Source organism: Melospiza georgiana, chromosome 7 (assembly GCF_028018845.1).
Source record: "Melospiza georgiana isolate bMelGeo1 chromosome 7, bMelGeo1.pri, whole genome shotgun sequence".
Classification (NCBI taxonomy): Eukaryota; Metazoa; Chordata; class Aves; order Passeriformes; family Passerellidae; genus Melospiza; species Melospiza georgiana.
Genome location: NC_080436.1, coordinates 13200810 through 13222815, shown reverse-complemented (window position 1 = coordinate 13222815; position 22006 = coordinate 13200810). Strand labels below are relative to the sequence as shown.

Genomic DNA, 22006 nt, shown 5'->3' with positions numbered 1-22006 from the left:
CATGGCCTTTGCTTCAGAGACCACTCACTTTGTTTTAGTTGCATGTGAACTTGATTGTTTGGAAGGTTACTCAGTGTCAGGCACTGAACTATCCCTGCAGTGTTCCCCTGTGGGGTGTGTAGCATCAGTCTGGAGGCACTGTTAGTTAGGGTTGTATCTTCAGGTCTTAACAAAGCTTTGTTTTGGTTTGAGAGACTGAGAAGAAACCAAGTAGCTCTGAATATTGGTTTTCCTCCAGGAACTGGCAGTCACTGTTGAAATACTGAGGCCTTTTCATTTATATTGTAGCTCATCTTTGTTCAGGGTGCTTGCCAAGAGTGATGGCATGACATCAGACAGCAGTGACTGAGCCAACCTTTCAGGAGTTGAATCTCTGTAGGAAATGTACCTGACTTAGCTGGGTGAATCCCTGTAGTTGAATTAAATGTGTACTGGGGAAGAACCGCATTTCCTCAGTGCCTAAAGTTGTGCTGTTTTGATGTTCTGGCATTCATGGCTTCTTGTTCCTTTACACTGCACTGTCCAATTGTGCTAGTTCAGCTTTCTGGAATGTGGAGCTTGCCATGCTGTTCAACAGAAGTCATTTAGTTAACCATAGATCTTCAGATGAGGGTTTTGGGGGTTGGAGAAAGGGTCATGTTCTTTTTGGCCTTCTGCAGTTTCCCACTGATAAGAGTGAGGCTCCACATTCATGCTAGGAGAGAATGTAACCCCATGTGCCCTGTGGGCATGCAGTAACTGATAGCAAATCACCTTTGTGCATTGGCTCTCACATTCCCATATTAGCAAACTAGGTTAATTTTCTGGCTTCCACCCCTTAGAATTTAGGAGAACTGGTTGGTTTCTTCTACTGAGAACCTGGTTGGTTTTCTACTGAGCTAGCTGTTACAGTATTTCTAGCAACTGCTGTCTGCTTATGTTACATTTCCACAGCAGAAGGTTAGTTCTAGCATTTTCTATTTCATAAAATAAGTGCTGGATAAAAGCTTGGACAGGCAGAAAGTTACTGAAGTTGTCTCTCAGGTATTTTTGTATATCTGTTTGGCTATTGTTTCTTGTAAAATGTAGAATTCTCTGGTTTATTAGTACTTTTGGTTCGTGCTTCAGATCTTTTGCAAAAGAAGTCTGTTGTTCCTGAAAAACTGTTTACAGTTTTCATTTTAAATTAGAATTTCTTTATATTCAGATACTCATTTTCCAAAAGAGCTAAGAAGTCATTGAGTAAACTGCATTCCAGTAGTAACTAGCAGAACACATGGCTCTCTTGAAATGTTTTTGTCTGTTTAACAAAGTTATAAAATGTGAAAAGTTGTATGGCTGCAAAATAGCTTTTTTTTTTTTTTTTTGTAAAATAGTTTTGTGCCTTTGTAATGTGGAAGTACTACAGCAGGTTCTGTTCACCTGCTTTAAAAACTTCCTAAGTTTCCTATTGAAATAAAAACTATTCAGCTTAAGTCCTTATTTTAAGGATGTAGAATACAGTGCTATGTGTGCAGTCCTGCACACTAGTCCTTATATAGCTGTTATACAGAAGATCCAGATCTAGCCCATCCAGTTTCTTTCTAGAATCCATGGGTTTAGTTGGTGGCTAACATATGGCTGAGTGTTTGATACTGTATTGGAGATACAGATGATACACTTGCTACTGCCTTGATAAGTGAGACACTGTGAGTGCACAGAGAGAAAAGTTGAAGAAATTTGCAGATCTCATTTTAGAGAACTGTTTACAATTTTAGAAATTAAAAGCTCTTTTAATTGAAACTGCTTGTAATACAGCAATAATAAACAAGCTTCTGTATTTTTGGATTTCTAGTAAAGTTCTGAGTTAGTAGCTACAAGTTTAATTCCAGCTGGTCTATATTTACTGTTTGGATTGTAACTTTTGTTTATTGTAGTGTCAGAGTTTTAATATGGGTTGAAAAAAAATGAAAAAATGAAATTTAACTTTGATCATTAAACTATGTTTTAATGACTGCAAAAGCAAACTATTGTTGTCATCTCTGTTCATTGGTTTTAGAACATTTAAGTTAAAGCTTACAGCAGAAAAGCTGGCTTTTCTGCTCAAGTTAACCTGTTTAACAAGACTGTTCCTGTCACATTCACAAAACTCTTCCTTCAAAGGCAAATCAAAGGCTGAAGAAAAAAAGCAAATTGCCGAACCTCAGAGCCTTCAGAATGGAATCCTGATACTTCGTTGGTATCTTTAAATGGAGTCAGTCTAGAGAAAAAAGAAATGTCAGTGTTTTAGTTAAATCAAGTGCTCTTGGGAATGGGAGTGTGAAAAATATTTGACAACTGAGTTGCAGAATTCTTCTGATGGAAGCTTTTAGCATTTTCTGTCTTTATACTCACTCAAACAAAAACTTTACATTTGCTTTAAGTCATAAAACAAAGGAAGTAAGCCTGAAAAAGTTAAAAGGGGAACTAAAGTTCAAAAATGTTGCAATTTGAGGTTTTTAATATTTAGGGGGGTTTTAAATGTGTTAAGTCCTCAAACTAGCTGTTCAACTACCCTCAGGTTCTAAAGAAATCTGACTAATTTAGCTTGTGTTTGTAATTTGTTTCTTGTATCTTATTTATGTCTATGCCCTCTGTTTACATTTTGTCAGTGATGACTGATCTATAGCCAGTAACAATGCTGACTTCTTTATTGTTTTCCATGTATCCTTTATAAGCATGCTAACATTTCAGCCCAAATTGGAAATGTGCTTGATCCAAATATTTTACATTTTGACTTTGTTAGAGGGAGTTATTTTTTTATTGAGTCAATTTTGGTCCTAATGAAATCTTTATTATTAGTAATACTTTAGGTAATTGGTAGAGGTTTAAGGTATTTGCATTTCTGCTGCTCACTACATCACCCTTGAGAACAGGAATGGATCTTTACTGGTGGTACATCCATGAGAAGGTTATTCACTTAAAATTTTTCACTGATGAGCTTACCTGTAACAAATTCACTGATACAGGCTGCCCAGACTAATGTTTTTTGTCCCAGTGGTGGCCTAACAGGCTGGAAGATTGGAGATGTTCTCCTCTTGGAGTCCTTATCCAGTTCTAAGTCATGGGATTGAGCAGGAGTCATGTCATGGTTGTGATACACCTTCAATTCCATAGCCCTTAAACAAAGTCTGTGATTTATATTTCGAAACGGAAAATTACAATACTACTGCTTTTGCTGATTTTTGGAGTTAATGTAGCATTAAAGCAGTGTGATTCCTGTTGCTTTTAACTCACTAGCCAGTGTCCTAACCAGAGAGAGAAGGGTTCTGTCTAGGATAACATTAGGTATTTGGTATGCTGGTATAGCTGACTGAACTGCAGATTCAGTAATTCAGGATCTTTCTTGAGTTTCAGTTTAGATACTGTTCATACAGGCAAGAAACATATTTTGTGTACTTGTATTGTTTTCATAATTTTCCTTACATTTTATTATTTCAGTGAAGAGAAAACTGATCAGGTATCATCTCCCATTCTTGATCTCCTAAGGTAATGGGGGAGGAAATGTTTAAACTGCATTATTAAATGGCTTATGCACATCCTGGGTTTTGGAGAAGTAAATATTTTTATTCCTGTAAATAGGCTTTGTGTTCAGATGGGTTTGTCACAGATGTTCTAAACCTCAAGAAGGGTTGTCTTAACAATTGTCTGAACAATTCTAGCAAGAGAGATCAAAAAGGGATGCCAATGCCACTTGTTTGGCACCAAGGCCATAGGCAGAGCCTGCCCTGGCTGTCATATTGATTGCAGCTTAGCAGAGTCAGGAATAGGAGACATCTGTTTCCAAACTGCAATTTCAAGCAGTTCCAGTCCTTTTGTTCAATAAGCCTAGTAAGGTAATGAGAAAAACAAAAATGCCTCCCACACGAAAGCTTTTAAACCTCCCTCAGACAAGAGGGAACAAAGCAAATCATGAGCAAGGGGAGGAACAGCCCTGAGGTGCGGGTAGACAGCAAGGCTTGTTTGTCTCACAGTCTGGTCAAAGCTGCTGTGCACAACTGCTGCTGCTGCTTCTCATCCTGTGCTGCCAACAGGCAGTCAGTAATCCAGCATGGGACACACGTCCCTACTGATGGGCTTCTCTTGCTGTCTTGGGATCATTTTTCCATTTGATCAGAATAAAAACTGTTGGGGATCCTGGAAGCCTTCCATGGAGGCCAAGTTCCTTTGGACTCATTGGGCCTTTGTCTGGCTGTCTTTACCTTCTTAAAGGTCTAAAAATTATATCAAGCTTCAGTGAAGGTGTCTCATGCCCTTTCAGAGATGGCACTGTAAATACAACTTGCTGCTGAATCACAGGATAGTTTGAGATTTGCTCTTTTCTGGTACCCATTCCCAGAGCCTTTGCATTTTGGGTCACTGGAAGTAGATTGTTTTGTAGTTTGTATCCACTTGGTAACAGGAAATTGCAGCTCTTTAGCAGCTCTTGAATCTTAAGAATCTTGTGATGCTGTGTCTCTCCTGAGTCATTCAAGTGTTTTGATGCAGTTTTAAACTCCAGTGGGAGATGCTGCTCATTCTTGCTGATTTTGTTTTGTTTTCTTTTTTTTGGTCTGTGCAACCTTTGGTTGTATTAGTGACTTGAGTCAAGTCTGCAGTGACAACTGTTGAGTGACTTCCAACTTGGGAGCTTATAACTATTCATACTTATCTAGGATTGCACAAAATATGGACCATTGCTTTTATCTGGAGCTGTTATTCTTCCTGGTGTTGTAAGAGTTTGTTTATATTATGGAAAGTCCTATCTTGGTGAAGGGGTTGTAACATTGTGTAAGCCTTGTCATGAAGAGTTCAAAATACATGTTCAAAATGGCCTCATTGAAAATGTAGTTATTTTAAGTTAAATAAAAATGAAAAAGCAGCCTGCTGACAACTGGACTGGTGCTGCAAAAATGTTGTTTTACTTGCAGTTATCTTAGTCATGCCATGGCTTCATACAAGCAGTTACAATGAAACTTAAGGGGAGTGTAGAGTGAAGCAGCTGGGCTCTCAAGGCTGAGTGGACACTTTACATGTATGGCTGATATGGCAACAGTTCAGGGATAACCTTCACTGAAAAAAAAAGTAGTGTTTGGGAGCAATTTCTGTGTGAGAAGACTGTCAAGAAGTTTAAGAATTCTGCATGTTTGATGGGTTTCTTAGGTTTTAATTGAGAAGACAATGCTTGAGGATTTCCTTTCTGTTTCAGCACCTGGGAGCGTGTTTTAAAGACTGCAATAATTGCAACTTCAGTTCCAGGCTCTGCACTAAGTGATTATAATTTTTTTTCTAGCATTAAGTGACTATAATCTATAATGTATGTTTCAAAATGTTGTAGTCTCTAGGCATATAATTCCTGATAAGTTACTTAAATAAAAAGTTAGATCACTTTGCTTGCAGGAGGACAGAAACCTGCAAATAGTTAATGTCTAACTTGAAGTTATTTTTTATACAAAACATTAGCATTTTTAATAAGGTATATATATTTCAGTTTTTTCTCTAGATGACTGAATTTCTTTAGGTGCAGTCTAAAAATAAAAAGGCCAATTTCTAACAGTTCATCCTGGGAACAGCAGGGCCACAGAAAATAACTCAGTGTTTTTTTCTTCCTATGCATTATTGTGATCTGCATCAGGTATAATGCAGACCACAATAATTACAAATGACTTGCAATAGTTAATGGAAGAGTAATGAGAGCCCTTAAATTATACTGAATTTTTTGAACCTAAAGAAAAGTTAACATAGAAAACTTTTTACAGTGTTGAAAGTCTGTGGCTGTACCAACTAAGGTGAGTTTAATAGAAGAGAAAAGGATTCTGTTTGTTCAATACCCATGAATAATGGAAAACAAAGTTTTGTAATTTTTTTCATATGTAGTATTGACCAAGTCTTTACCATTTGAAATGAAGAATATTTCAGTGTGATTGTTTTTGGTGTTTTTCAAAACCAGTTATATAAGTTAATTTTCATGCTGAAGATTCTTATTGATTTTTCTGGACAAGAAATTACTACATATTTTTACACTATTACACTGTGTTCATGTTGTTTTTGTTTGTTTGGTTTTTTTCCTCTGTAAGAAAGTCCGTGTAGAAAGGAAATAGGAGCCAACTCTCAAATCTAAAATAAGGACTAAACAGCTTTTCATTTGCCTTTCTACCCTTTGAGATGCCAGAAGCAATTTCCTCTTGAAGCTGACTTCCTTTCTGGAAGTGATTTTCATCTCCAACCATGTTGAGGCTCTTTTCTCATTCTTTCATTCTGACTAACTTGCTTTTTTCCTGTCTGACTTTCTACTGCAGTTGGGAACTTCTGGAGGTAAGTAATGACAGACAAGTTTCTGTATAACTTTGTTTTTCAGTTCTTCTTCCCCCCTTGCCCCCCCTCACCCAGTCAGTCTAGAAGGACAAACAAAGCACTATTGGTGTCCTCTGCAAGAGAGCACTGATAGGGGCTGGCTGTAAATTGACGTGGCATGGAAAATCTCTGCTAGTTGGGAGCAGCTCTAATGTTGCTGCGAAATCCAGCCTACTCATAGCCAAGTTTGTAGCTTGAAATCATCTCGAGCTCACTGCTTCTATATTAAAAATGAATGGAAAGTACCTTTGCTTTTCGGTCTGGGAACTGGACTTTTTCTCTGTTTGGATTTACAGCTAATAGGGGAAAAAAAATCGAGGGGAATTATTTGGTTCCTTTTTTTTCCCCTGTAGTAGGAGCGACAGATCTTGCTGCTCCCCCCACCTTTTCCTGCGACTTAATCATTTGCAGATCTTGCCATGGGGTGCGGACTGAGAAAGCTGGAAGACCCAGATGATAGCAGCCCTGGAAAAATCTTTTCTACACTGAAGAGACCACAAGTTGAAACAAAGACGGATTCTGCTTATGAATATGTATTGCTGGATTTTACCTTAGAAGGTATTTTTTTTATGCTGTATCTTTACTATTTTGAAGTAAGAAGGAACAGGATTTAACTTAGTTTTCTCTTGTTTGACTTACAGTAAATCTTAGGCACTTTTGTCAAAGCTAGCCAAAATGTAAGACTTTTATTTTGAAACACAAATCACGACGAAGGTTCTTACTTGTATAAAATTACAATGGAAACTGCTGAAGTATTTTTAACAACCAAACCCTGCAAATTATACAACTGTCCTCGTTAAGGAAGCTGGCTAGAAACTGTTAAGAGATTTTTCCTAGTTTCCTGTGAGTCACATACTGCCATCCGTACTGGCTTTGAATAATGGTTGTCTGAATTCAGTGTGACGGTTCAGAAAATACACTGTGCCTGAGCCTTAATTGAATAACAATTTTTTAAATGCACTCAACTTCCGAAAACAGGCTGTCATTGTCCTTGTTTCTTTATGCAGAAGTAAGTCTGTTCCTTAGTTGTATATCAGGAGTAACTTCCCCTCTTACGCCCACCGCAGTCTCTTGGTAGAAGTTTCTGTTATAAGAGTCTGAGTTTTGTCTTGCTTTTTTTCCCAAATGCTCTACTTGTAGTTGTTGAATAGTCTTTTGAAATTGTGACTGAAATGAAACTAAATCTGTATGCATAGCTAGAGGCAGACAGTGCTCTGTGGGATACTTCCTTCCCGAGGGTGTCCCATCTCTAACAGAGCAACTCCCTGTTCCACAAAGTTGAAAACATAAACAAGCCCAGATGGCTGCCCTCAGAGCACAGACAGCTCACTTTTACAGTCACTTTATAGTAACTTGCATTTTGTAACAACCTAGTGTACTGGAAATGCTTAATAACAAGGATTTGAAGTAAATGCTGTTACTAGAAGGGTTGCATAAAGGGAAACAGTGTAAGTGCAGGTCTTAGTGCAATTGCAGGAACTTTTTCATAAACAAAATTTGGCTTTTGATTATTTTTTAGTGTTGTAATATTTTTATTTTAAATATAAGAGTCTTTTCATTAAAAAGCTGTATGAGACTAATAGAAGATATATTCTGCTAGGTTACATAGTACTAGAGATCTAACTTTGTTCTGTTGATTTACACAAAAAGTTTCTCACTTTTTTTTCCTTTTGAAGAAACAAAACTATGAAATAAGTAGTGGTAAGATATTGGAAATAAAGCTAGGCTACCTAGTGCATATGTTAATTAACTACTGATACAGGAAGGATAAATTTTTTGGAAACTGAAGAGCATTCAGTGTTCCTAAATAGCCTCTCTTCCAGATAGTTTTTTTTCTTTGTTTTCAAGTTACAGTTTCTAATAGTGTTTTATAAATTACTTGTTTTAAAGGTGGCTGTGACCTTTGAAGTAATAGCCCATCGAACATGTGCAATTAAAGGTGTAGCTCTGTTTTAATAACCTAGCACTACAGCAGTAAAGATTAATTTTCTGTTGTTTGTCTGATAATCAGAATTGCTCTGCTTCAGTGGAATTATGTTAAATAACTGAGATCAGTTTCAGAGAGTTACCTCACTCTTTTTTAGGTTTCTTACTGGAAGTAAGGGGATTTGTAAACAAAGGTATCTTTCTGTTGAATCGTTCTAGATATGTGTATATAACCTTAATTTTTTTTTTTGAAGTCTCTATTTTTAGAGCTAAGATGAATACAGAAAAAGAACATGGTACATATTTCTACTGCCTTGGAGGCATTTTTCAATTCTGAGTGTTTCTGAAATGGGTGGACTGGCTCAAGTATGGTGGAGAATATACTGAGCTTTTTTTCTTTTTTCCTTCAGTCAGCTTGCTCATGTACTTGTTGCTATTTGAATGTCCTTTGGCTTAATTAAACTGGGAGTCCTTTATCACTTCAGACCAAAGTTTTTCCTCTGCTGTCAAGTTGTGTATTTATGGCACTCATTCTGCTTAGCCTACTTCCAGAACAAAGTCTTCCTCTGCATAGGGGATTTACGTGCCCAAGTGATTTCTTGTCACTGGATCTTGCACCAAGAAAAACAGAAAGTCTGCACTTAATAATATTTTAAGATCTTACAGTAAACCATGTCCTGCATCAGGATAAAAATATAGCAAGCATAAATGTGTTATTTCAATTTAATATGCCTTATTCTGTGCTTTATCAGGTATATGCAACGTGAAGTCAAAATGAGCCTGCTGGGGAAACTTTCAGCAGTCCCTGATCTTTTCTCCCAGGCCATGATGCAGATTAGGTCAACCATGCTGTGGTCTGAATTTGCTGGCTGGAGTCCCTTTGCATCTTAACTACTTATTAGCTGTGCACTGAACCTTGGCTTCTCCCTTCCTGGTCCCCAAAATGCTCTCATCCCTACTGTAAAAATTAGCTTTGAGTTCCATGGAGGATGATGGCCATCAGGGGAATCCCAAGCAAAAAAAAACCACAGCCAATCTTTTATTTTGGTGGACTGGAGTAGTACAAAGAAGAGGGAGCAGTGGACACTGAAGTGTAATTTTAAATGCTGGTTAGTGACTGTAAATCCCAAAGTCTCAGTCATGAATCCTATCCCAATCACACAAACAGCTGCCATTTTTTGGAGTCAGTTTAACCAAAAAATAGGGATAGTTTCTATATTTCTTCTAAGCAGAATGCTTATGCATTATCCACTATCCTTCTATTAGGGAAAAGAAGAAATATTGATGCAGCCTACTAAGATGGCATACTGTCAAGTTCCTGTCACTCTGAATACCAGTGTGAATATGTGTGAAATAGCTGTTTTGTCATCATCTTCAGTATCCTGCATCTAAGATTTACCATGCATCTGGAAAGTTAGCTGGAGTTCTTATTGCCACAGTATTTTGGCTACCTGTTGAGAGCACATCAGGAAGGGAACTTGTGTTACGAAAAAGGGTTTAAGACATTCATAAAATCAGGGATGTGGTGATCAAATTGTATCAACCTACTTTTTTGGTCTGTAGGCTATGGAGCAGTTATTTCTCAATACATGGCCTCTTGGATTTACAGAGTGGAATCATGGGATGGGAGTATTGCTAATGACAAAACATCATCTGTTTACAAAAGGGAAGCTGTGATAGTGTCTGCTTAAAGAAAAAATGCAACAGCCTTGTCCTTATGACTGAGAATGACAGTTTAGTTAATAGCTTGAATTTGCTGGATATCAGCAGTAAACCATCAATATGTATGTTGGTGATAGTTTTTGGTAGTGTGTGTTTCCCTGGTATAAATTATCCTGGTTCTTCTTGATGGCTTTTCTGTTAAGGTTCTTACAGTGACAAGCAAAGTAGCCCCCCATTCCTTTTCCCATTAGTAGAAATTGGTGTTAAAAAGCATTTGAGTGTTGTAAAATACTAGTTTCTGATAGTTTGTGGGGGTTTTGTGGTCTTTTTTTAAACCCCTCAGTAAGTGTATGTATGTCAATATTAGCTACATTTTATAGAAAGCTGTGTAGAGAGGCTTTACAAAACACTACTTGTGAATCAGCAGAGTTCTAATTCAATTTATTAGAATAAAACATTTGTGCAAACTAAGGAGTCATATCTCTGCTTTATGATAGTTTAAAGCAGTAGTATAGACAAACTTAGTGACTTCTGTGTCTTAGGTCTTTAAATTCCTTGCTATTGCCAACCTGCACTATAATGCAGATAGACAAGAGAAGGCAGGGACAAGAAATTAACTCAGCAAAGTGATGAGAGATTTATATAATTGCATTTACTTTATTTTTTTTCATGCATTTTTTTAAATTACAGAATCAAAGAAGAGTTAGTGTATTTAGTTATTTTCAGTTGTATGGTTCGATAGGAAATGTTCAGGGCAGCACATTACACTTGCTGGTATATTGGAAAAAGTGTTGCTTAGTTTTGACTGAGGCATCCTTTGATGCAGATGGGCACTGGTATTAATGCACAGAAAGTCCTGCAAAGAGGGATCCATCAGGATCCAGGCAAATAGGCTGCTTGGAGCAGGGCTCACCAATAGACCAGCACATTTCCAGCCAGGCTGTTTTGTTATCAGAGTTCCTAAGTGCAAAAGATGAAAGCTTTGGCAAATCCGTGCTGGTGTAATGACTCTTCTGCTGCTATTTGTGTATGAGTATTGATTTCCTGCTTTCTGAGGGCATCTAGAGTTCCAGCTGCACTTGTGAGAAACAGAATTACTGACCCATCAGACTGACTGTAGCAGAATATGTATCTGTTACCAGTGTGGAATCTTCCTTTTCTCTTTGCAAAGGCTGTGGACCATTTTAAAAAGGTTCTCCAAGTTTTCCCTTTATCTCTGTAGTTTTCCCTAACAATAATGTATTATCCAGTTGCTGCCTATTGATGCAAAATCCCTGCACATGCTGAGCGGGACCCTCCCTAGAAATCAGCTTATTTAGATGATGTGTAAGTTTGGTGAAAAAAGGAACTGGGACTGTCAAAATGTCAACTGATACTCCTCCAGATCATTTCTAAGTGGAAAAAAAAATTAATGGAAACAAATCAATTGTCATAGGCTTAAATCTGTTACGTGGAAATTTACCTGAAAACTGGAGTTGAGGGATACTGCATTAGTATGTTTAAGGCTTGGACTAGACAAAATAGTTGCTTTGTTAAGTTCAACTCTTTTATGTGTTTAGATGTTAACACAGCTTTTAAATCAGCTTGGCAGACCTTGATCAAACAGACAATGTTGCCAAGTACGTTAAAAATAGATTGTATTAAGTTGTAAAAATAGGTACTTGAAGTAGTTGAATAGCGTTGAATCATCCGTGAATCTGCTTTTTCTTGTATAAATAGGACTGTAGGTTTTCTGGGTTTGCATAAAAGGAACTCATCCAAAGAGTTTATAGACATACACAGTATCATGTGCTTCTCTTCTGCTTTCAATGCTTTGTAGCTTCTTCAAATCCAGAAGTGATCAGGATCAGTTCTGTGTTGGATATAGCAGCTCGGGTGGAAGAGTATTACAGCAAAGGCTATGTTGTGGGAGCTGTGCATCCCATTCTGCTGCCAGTGGGACGGAGGAGGAGCTTCCCTGCAAGTCACATGTATCGAGTGGTGCTCTCCCGGGTAAAGCTGAGGTAACAGGGAAATTACTTGAGTACATTGATCCTTTACTGAAGCCATTTGTGTGTGGGCTGCTCAATATTCATTGCTTATCAATTTGAAATGAGCACCTCAGATTGGCCAGTTAGTAGTGTCTTTAATTAATGCTAAGTACACACTAAGCTAATGTTTCCTTTGCCTTAGTAAATAGCCTAACAAAATCCAAAGTGTAATATCATCTGTCTTAGCACTTGCAGCAAATAAGATTAACTAAAATACTAGGAGAGTAATAAGCACCTTTAAACTATCTTATGCTTGCTTTTTCTTGGTTTTCAAAACTTTTCTTTCCCAGGGGAAAATGACATAGATTGTGAATTAATTTGTCAGGGATAGTTTGGGCTTTTCCTTATTAAGAAGAAAATCTTCATTCTGGAGCAGAGGTCATACAAAAGCTTTGTTTTGACACTGAGGGAGAGGCAGGAGCTTGTTTATGTTCCAGATCCATGGTCTTGTTTATTACTCCTGATTTTGGAGTTAAAATCACCATGTGCATTAAAATCACCATGTGATCCTAAAAACACATGCAAAGCAATGTTACCATTCATTAGTTCCTTTGAATGCAAAAAAAATAACCTCTTCTTATTTTGAATAACTAGAAAGTGGATTTCTTACAGCATTAAAAGCTGTGAAGCTTCCCCTTCTCTTCTGAGTCCTTATGTGATGCACAAAGGTTCTTGTCTTTATTTGAGGGCTGGGAAGGTGTGAATTGGAAGCTGCCTTGCTGCCACTGAAGTAATGCTTTCTCTAAGTGTTCATTTAAGAGAAATTCTCAAACCCTTTGATTAAACAAGCATTTTTGGGAGTATTTGCTGTTCATGCAACTTAACCTTTATAGATTCATCTGCAAACAAGGTGAATGCTGTTCCTGTGGGCAGAAAGTTGAGTAAGAAAGCAAAATGCTTGCCCTGGAGCTGAGGCTTCCAAGAGCTGGCACTCCCAGCACATGGCTCCCACAATTTGCCTTATCCCTGTAGATGTGGCATCCTTTGGAAATTGTTGTTCGAACCTTTAGGCCCTGAATGGGTGAAGGATGAGACTGTAGCATACCTGTGAAACTGGTGTAGGTTCCAGTTTCCTTCCCAGGTGCCATATGTACCAAGGCTGGTTTTGCTGTGGGCAAATACACCTTCCTCAACTACTGTTTGGAAGGTCTACTTCTATATTTGAATGTGTCTGATCATTTCATTTAGCATTGATTTTCTAAATGAAATTATTATACAAAGAAAGCATCAAATAAAATCCCATTATATTATTGGCATACACTAAATATTGTCTGACTAATAACTGGCTTTAGATGAAACATGAGTGCTATTTTGTGTCTTTAAATGGAAGTTGGGGTTTGTCAGCTTCAATATGAGATATTCAAACCTTATTTAACCCTCAGTAAGTGTTTTTGCATTGTGTTCCTTGAATTTGCCTATAGTGTTTCATTTAACAGCTGCAGCTCTCCTTTAGTTACAAAAACTAAGCAGCAGCATGTTAACAGTGTTAAAGGACCATTTCTATTCATGGTGTGTTTTCTACAAAACTGAATCTGCTTTGTGCTTACTAAATTTAGTTTTAATTTGTGTGTTTTGCATTCTCAGATTTTTGCATTTATTTATTGCAAAGGCAGAGCTGTTTATCAGTAAAGCTTCATTTCCAAAATATCTCTCTGCATGGTCTTTAGATTAAATTCCTGTTAAATATTAATATTCTCATCCTGGCATTGAAACACATAGTACCTGTCACTTTGTGTAAGAAACAGAACAAAGCACCAAAACCCATTGACTTCTAAATAGTATGAAGAAGCATTGTCAGGATTTCATTCATAACTATTCCTAAAGAAAAGAATTCTATATGCAAGCATTTGCTCAAGTTAGCAGCAAACTCCTGACAAAGACTGCTTTCTTTCTGTGTTCTAGCCAGAAGCACGCAGCACCCAGAGCACAAAGGCACCCCAGGCTGGTGATTGAGGAATGTCCTTTAACATATGAAACACTGACAAATGAAGTAGTGAAAGAACTGCTAGAAAAGGTAAGGGAGGTTTTTTTCCAACTTCTCTTCAGATTTTTGTTTCTATCATAAGTGTAAGTTACGTTTAGTGGTTGTGGTTTTAGTTTTGTGTTGATTTTATAGAAGCTACAAAATTTCTCTCAGAGTGAGAAAAGAGTTACTTTTTGTCAATATCTCTGTAAAGCTTTGGAAGTCTTCACTGAAAGCAAAATCAAGCTCAGTCTCTCATTATAAAACACTTGTATGATATGTGAATTTTGTTTTTCTGAGTTAAGTACCCAAGAAGAAATGTTCTTTTCGTTCTTCAACAAAAAATATAACATGAGTCATGGCTCATGAGAGATACTGACCTCCAATACTACAGAAGTGTTTTTAGTATGACTGGCATCACGTATTTAGAGAAATATTATTTATTGCTCTGCTATGCTGCTTATCAATACAGCACAGTAAATAAAGTACTTTGGGTTTGTTCTAAAAGAGGGATTTTGTTTACTCTGAAGTCAGTACCAGTGTTGGCCACCTTTCTTGGCCTGACTCCAAAGGCATGCTGGAAAACTTCCATTTACTTTGAAGCAGGAGCAGCATCAAAGACCAGTCGCCCTTCTGTAATACAGTGTTAGCCTTTATGTCCTCAGCAGTTTAGTAAAGTGGTTCATGTATGTACAAGTTTTAAAGAAGAAAAAGATCTATGCAATTGTAAAATGATTTTGCAGCTAAGTTTATGTTGTATTGCAGGTTAATGAAGCTGCTAAAAGAGGAAAGAAGTTTGTGGGATTTGTAACACAACATTTTCCTCATCCTAAAGCCTGTAATGGAACAAGTGCAGATGGAGGTGCAGAGCTGGAATCAACACTGGGCAGAAGAAATAGGGAACACAGAAGAGAAAACTTTGAGGAAAACTATAAAAACTGGAATGAAGGGACATTGAGTGGTCACTCGTCTGAGAGTGGGATAGAGGAAGAAATGCATGGAGAAAGCAGACTGTTAGAGGATTCAGATTTCCAGTTTGGAAAAGAAGTCAGCCCTTCTAAACCACGGAAAGGAGATGGTAATAAATGCTGCTTGTTTGTTGCAGAAATAAGGTATTTTATTGAGGCATTGGAAAAAATAAAACAGTGTTTTCTGTTGTATCAAATACTGGTTTTGGAAGATACCTCTACACATGCATATGTAAATGCATACTATTTCTAAAAGAGTTGCCAGTAAAAAAAGCAGAAGGAACACTCACCTCCTGTTTTATGTATGTGAGCTGTAGTAATATATTAAAATGATATTTCACTTTTCATATAGACTATTGTAGATGTGCTGTCAGAATTCTAGTTCACAATTTAAAGAAAAAAAGAAAACCAAACGAACGCCCCAAGATCGCCCACAGTGTAATTGTGGCTTGAAATGTGGCACATTTCAAGGTTTTTTGCTCAATATGTGTATAACAAACATGTGGCAGTAAAAATCCTTCCTTTTAGAAGGATGCAGTTGTTATAAAATATTTTCTGGAATGCACATGTAGGTTTACTCAATATAAAATTATAAACACGTAATGATTTCAAAGTATACATTGTGATTCCAGTTGTGCCTGTTTCAAAGATGACAACAAAGAGAGCCCCTTCCAGCTAGAGCCATAATTTTACATGCTTCCAGGCAACTCACATAATGTACACCAAATAAATCCGTTCATAATGGATTCTTTCTGGTTAACGTGCCTTCAAGAAGTGTCCTGAAAGAGATCACTGAAATTAATGCATTGACCATGAAATCGAAGACAATAATTGTTACAAAATGAATTTCTTAGAGAAAAGTAAGCATTAGAAGTATAGGAAGGAAAAGCATAATTGAAAAAATGCTGATGCTGTGATAGACTACTTTGTTGTAGAAGGATGAGGTGCTTGGTGTAGTCTGTGCAAAAAATGGTCTGAAACATTGACTTCTGGTACTGAAGCTCTTAAGCCTCCTGGCTGCTAAGAGGAAAAGGTAGAAAGAAAGAAGTAATCTGAGTAAGAGAACTAATGCAAGACAGAATTATGTGGAAAGCAGGCAGCATGAAACTTTCATGTCAGGCTGCATTCCCTGATGAGCCAGACATGTTTTAATTGCTCTCAGAAGCCACCTTTTCACTTTCCTGTTAAAGCAGCTCTTCAGTTTGTAGACTCTGAGAATGATGACTCTAAGCACAGAGATAATCAATGTCCCTCTTATTTTTAACACTTGAGTAAAAGCAGTTTTCCTACAAGTGAGCCTTTATAGCATAATCTGGTAAAGCTTAACTCTTCTCTTACAGCTTTAAATAGTGGGTTTGCTATATATTAGCAGTCCTGTAAGGAAGAAGTGGAAAACTGGGTTCTGTTCAGGAGCAGTGTTTGTGTGGCTGGTGTGACCAGGTAGATCAGCAGTCAGTGCATCCCCTACATGCAGTGTTCTCAGGAAACTTCAAAAAGCTTAGGAAGGATATGCCAGGCTTCTCTGCACTAGTCAAATAGAAAGTCACTGGAGTTCATGAGATAAAACTTCTGGAAACTTAACCACCTTTCTTTGTTTTATGTAATCGTCATTTTGAAAAATGCTGATGTGAATTTTCCAAGGCATTCTTGCATATGTGTAGGTATATACTGCTATGCCAGTGTGCCACTTCCATTTACCTCTGCTCAAAAGAGGCAAAAAACTATGCCCAAGTTATAGATTTGGGGATTTTAAGTATGAATCTTTACTGTTCTATTGCTTTTTGAACTATTTTATTGAATTTTGACTATAATACATTGCTTGTGGAGGTAAATTTCTGGTAGATGTGAGGAATTGAATAGTGTGTATTGGGAAACAATTTCCTTTTTCTGTAGAATAAGAGATCTTACTTCAATATATGGTAAAAGAAATTAAGGTTTGTCATGATAAACACATCACTTGGGATGTAAGCACCTGTGAAAGTGATAAAACTGTATAAAGAGTTATCTCTTACTGAAAGCTCAACATTTTGTTCTGAGTTTCCCTTATTCTAGGCACATGGTGTCACCTGCAGTGAGTGTAGTAACGCTACTCAAAGCAGAGAGGGATTCTTCCAGATATTGGTTCAGATTACTTAGAGTACAAATCCTATTTTGGAAATTTCTGTTTCTGGAGCCTAGAGAGACTGACTTCTTAACTGGGGTCATCTTAGCAAATTCCTTTGTTTTGACAGTGCAAAAACTTTGATATTTAGAGGTTGGTTTGCATTGATTTAGGCTGCCCAGCATTATTGGGCAATCCAAGAATATTTATGGGCAGCTGCTTTGTTTTACTTCTCTACACCCATGACACACAAGTGTATTTGTAGAACACACTCACACAGTTGGGGTTTTGTAACTTGCACCAGTGATTTCCTAATTATGCTATGGCTATGTCAGTTTTTAGTGAGTGCTTGTGTGTGACTGGTTTTGTTACAGCACTGTGTTAATACCTAGACAGAAAACCAATTTAAAGATAAATTGGTTTTGTATCCTTAATTTCCACTGATCCATCATCATTTTACTGTGGGAAAATCCCAGTAAGCTAAACAACTAATTATACTGGTACTTCAGAGAATAATGGGTTAAAGTCAGTGCAATGCATTCCTTATATTTGCAAGCTTAGAAAATTGGCTTTTGTTTTTATAGTTGTTAGTATTTGTAGCAGAAGTTCCACAAGTGGCAGAAATGAAGGCTGTTTGCACTGGTTTTTCTTAGTCCTTGTATGTTTTCTTTATGCAAACCCCAACTACCTGAAGAATTCAGTGACAGCCCAGCTGTAATAAGTTTCCATTTTCCTTATATCCCAAAGTGTACCTCCCCTCACACCTTGTCCTGACTGTGTTTAGGTCTTAAACAGAGCAACATCAAGAACCAATTATTAAAACTGTTGCTTAGAAATAGAAAATTATGTTAAAATAGGCGATTAGTAATATTACAAATTTTGGAGCACTGTCTTTGAAGTTCATTCTTCCTTTCTCTCTCTCCTTAGACAAGCTCTATACAGTCTTCAATGTTTTTGATGATGATTCTACCTGCTGGACCTACCATGAAGGTGTTTTGTCTATGAAAGTAACAAGAAAGGGGCCAGTTGTTAGTACACTGGAAGCAGACTGGCTAGAATTAACTACATTTTATTATAAACAAGGATTGGCCTTAGTTGATTCTTTTGTACACTGGGAAACTTCTAAAGGTGAGTACTGTCTTCCGGGTGTTATGAAGCTTTTGCTTGTTCACATAGAACTATGCAATTTGAAAAAATTATGGTTATATTTTGCTTCTTGATGGGAGGGTATATATGTGAGTATGTCAAGATGGATCTGTAACTGCCCAGAAAATAAATTACTCCCTTTTAGGTATCAGATTCCACAAATTTATAGTAGATGAGGTAATTGAAATTCTTGCTTTGTTTTATCAAATTGCCAATTTCCAAAGCAGCAAGCTAGAGCAGCTTTATAACAAAATCAACCTTTTGTGCTAGTTTTTCTGGTTGGGTTTGTGCTTTTTCAAGGAAAAGACAATAGGATTAAATGTGTTTAGAACTCTTGAACTCTGTCGCTGGTAAAATATGTAATTAAGAGATTCGTTTCCATTTGAATTGGATTTGTCTGAAAGCCAGAAGTTAAAAGTGTGCAAAAAACAGTAGTAACTACTGTTATACAATTACTTGAAAAAAAGTGAAGAAAATTGTAGTTCCCTAGTGTTAGGAGTACAGACCAAAGCAAACTGAGATGATTAATAAATTCCAAAACAATCAACTATTTTAACAAATGTTGTTTGATAGCAAACCTACACTGTATACTTCACCAAGGTGATGCTTTGGTTGCATTTGTACCTGTCTTGTTTGTACTAAGTTGCAATTTGTTGATGTTCCTTTAGAATTAATTATTGCAGTGTAAGCAAGCAAAGTATGGGGTTGCAGTAGAGAAATGTCTTGTCAAATCTTTGTTGAAAAGGCTCCAGGGACCTTAAACAGTTTTTTGCAATGCTCAGGATGATTAACAAGTGTAATAGATAATTAATAATGTATTAAAGTGGCTTTCATAAGTCACTTTGTCTTAATTGTACGAGGAGGTAAAACTACTGTCAGTTTGAGCAGCTGCTGTATTTACTATGCCTTATGCTTTTTTCTGATAATTTTGATTTAAAACAATATGAACTCTTGGATTATTGAAGGCCTTAAATGAAAAAAAAAAACCTGCAAAACACAAGATCTTTGCAATTTAAATTATGATTCTTAAAAAACAAAAGCCTGACACTAATGACAACTGTTCAGTTTTCATTGCTCTCCATGGTTTTGAGTGTGAATCACTGTGTTTCTGTAGCTCTGCAGTAAATTTTGTGACTCAGAGGCGCATAAGCTCATCAATGTAGATTTACTTCTGATGGAATTTGGCAGCTAGTCCCTCTCAAACTGCATATTTTGTGCACATGAGCAGTGTAATGCCACAGTTTGTAGCAGTCATCTTTTTTACTCCAAAACTGTAACCCCTTTTTATTGAAATCAGTGAAACAACCAAATTTCCTTCAGTGGAAGAGAGGTGAGAATTCAGACCTCTAGTTTTCATTATGAAGTTTTTTTAGAGCTGGAAAAGAACTCTCTGGAGATCTGTTACAGTTCACTGAAGGGTGGTTTTGCAGCTGTTGAAATTAATCTTTGCAGCTGTTGTCCAACAACAGTTATACAGTGTTCCATTCCCCACAGAGAGAGCTGTCTGCTCTTCTTTGCTTGAATAACTCCCCATCTTTAATACCCAGGTAATAACATGTCTCATCCAGTATTGGAGGGGATTTAATGCTGATATTCTGAGGATTACATGATTTTGCTGTACCAATTTAGTTGGTTAGTCAGCTGTCAATGTGAATCTCCACGAAAGGCTTCCCAAAGGCTGTTAGGAGGAAGAGAACCAGAAACTGAATCTGTATTTGATGCACAGCTTTAGTTTGGGCCAAACGGATGCTACCGGCCTTTGACATGTGAGTCAGGCACTTGTGCTCTGAACTTCCTTCCCATCAGGAATCCTCCTACAATTACTTGTTCAGGCTCTTCCTGTGGCCATTTGTGTATTTAAGTGGCTGTAGTTGAGCTTTACACTTCATGGTTCACTCATTTTTGTGCTCTCTCCCACCACACCAAAAGCCACATGTCTTGTCAGGAGGACAATATTGAAGTTGAGGAAAAAAGGGTTGTGCCCATCCTCTGTAATGGATATGTTGAATACAGGGAACTGGAATTCATGCTGGAGTATGGAAGGGGTTAATGCTTTTGAGACAGTTGTTCATAGTTCAATTTGTGTAGAAAAAAAAGGGATTTTAATAATAAGTTGACTTGCACAGTCCATAAATAACCACAAATTTGAGTTTGCTGAGTAATTTAATTTTATTTTAGAGAACTGTTCTGTGAGAAAGAAATGTCTTGTGTACATCTTGGTAATCTATCAACCTAAAACTTAATGCTTATGTCTGTGTTCACAGGGGATTATTTGCCCAAATCTTTAGAGGGATTATTTATCTATGAAGAAGAAGGTGCTGGAGTTCCAGGTTCTACCAGGAAAGGAAATGATGCAATAGTTGTTGAACAATGGACAGTCATTGAGGTAAATAGGTGATGATTTAGCAGTGCTATTTCCTACTGGTGTTTTTCTTTGTTTTTTTCCTTTAGGATGCTGGTTCCAGTGTTCCATAAGCATTCAGGATGGTTTCCTGAAGTCACCTGCATAGGCTTTACTAAAGCCCCAAATGATAAAAATGAAATCAGATTTGTGGGCATTGGTAAATGTGCATAAAAGAAATATGCCAGAGGAATTCTGGCCTGACATTTGTAAATGCTCATACCAACAAGTACAACTACCAAAGAAAACATCTTGGGGGATTTTTTGTGTGTTTCAGACCAATTTAGGTGTAATTTCAGCAAGTGCTGGTCACCTTTTTTTAAAAGGGGGAGAAAATAGCCAGATCTAGAAAAACAACAAAAGAAATTTGATAGTAAATTAATTCAGTGTGATGTTCAGATATGTATTTTTACTGCTAAATATGGGAGACTTGGGTTTCCTAATAAATTTACATCTGCTGCTGTAGTGGGTTACATCAATAAAATTACTTAAATTACTCTTTAGAAATATTCTTATCATTTAGGATTATTGCTATGAATGACATCTGAAAGCAGTTGTTGTTGGATTATGTTGTTGCATTTTCTTACTTGTGAAATATCCAATGATAAACACATTTACAAATGCGAAAAAAATTAACATCAAACTGAAGACTTGTATATTTAAAAACAAAGACCACCACCAAAAAACCCACCAAAACCTTAAGTATGTAGCTAAGTGAAATGCTTATTTATCATATGTGGAGTAAATAAAGATGTCAATTGAGACACCTAATTATGATGCTTTAAAAGTTTTAGGCACTAATTTAACAAAGTGACAAGTTTAATGGGTGAGATGCTTTGAATTATGTCTTGATGAGTCAGATCTCATACCCAATGTTAATAAATTCAGTTTTCCATGGATTTTGTAGTCTTGAACTTCTTAAGTTGTTTTCAGTTTGAAATAATGAATCTCCACCAAACAACAGTTTGATGTCATCTCAAAGGATATCTCATTAAAAGTGAGAGGGGAGGTGGTGTAATTGTGTAGAAATGCCAATAAAACCTGTACAGAGTCTCTTTACTACTTTTTATGATTATTAATGTAGGGGTGTGAAATTAAAACAGATTATGGACCTTTACTGCACACTCTGGCTGAGTTTGGATGGCTGCTGACCTGTGTCCTGCCTACACCAATTGTACGACATGACAGGTACCCAGACTCTTGATTACAGCATTCTTGGTGTATATGGCTGAGAATTATTCAATAATTACTTGCATACTTAAATGTCAAAGGAAGAAAAATACTGCTGATGTTAAATGTGTGTAAAGCTTGAGATGTAAGTAGCATTTTCATGAGGGCTTTGCCCTATCTGCTTAGGACTACTGATTTCAGTGAATCTAATTCTAAATTTAAAATACATTGTGTAAATCTAAACATGAAAGATTTTATGTAGGAAACTTTTTATCACCTACCCAGTCCACAGCAATGGGGGTTACTCAT

At 36.9% G+C, this 22006-nt stretch overlaps 1 protein-coding gene across 2 annotated transcripts in view; it reads left to right on the top strand.

The window, feature by feature from the left end:
- Positions 1 to 6160: 6160 nt before the first annotated feature.
- The window catches only part of RFTN2 (raftlin family member 2), a 28079-nt gene continuing 12233 nt past the window's right edge, over positions 6161 to 22006 (top strand). Inside the window, exons 1-8 of one of the 2 annotated variants that reach the window (XM_058028457.1) lie at positions 6161 to 6291; positions 6742 to 6888; positions 11738 to 11921; positions 13851 to 13962; positions 14677 to 14989; positions 17908 to 18108; positions 20391 to 20512; positions 21612 to 21715. In XM_058028457.1, the coding sequence (XP_057884440.1) occupies positions 6750 to 6888; positions 11738 to 11921; positions 13851 to 13962; positions 14677 to 14989; positions 17908 to 18108; positions 20391 to 20512; positions 21612 to 21715 (1175 nt within the window). In that variant the 5' untranslated portion in view covers positions 6161 to 6291; positions 6742 to 6749. Of the gene's footprint in view, positions 6292 to 6683; positions 6889 to 11737; positions 11922 to 13850; positions 13963 to 14676; positions 14990 to 17907; positions 18109 to 20390; positions 20513 to 21611; positions 21716 to 22006 lie in introns of both variants that reach the window. The other variant, XM_058028456.1, reaches the window with a different exon arrangement.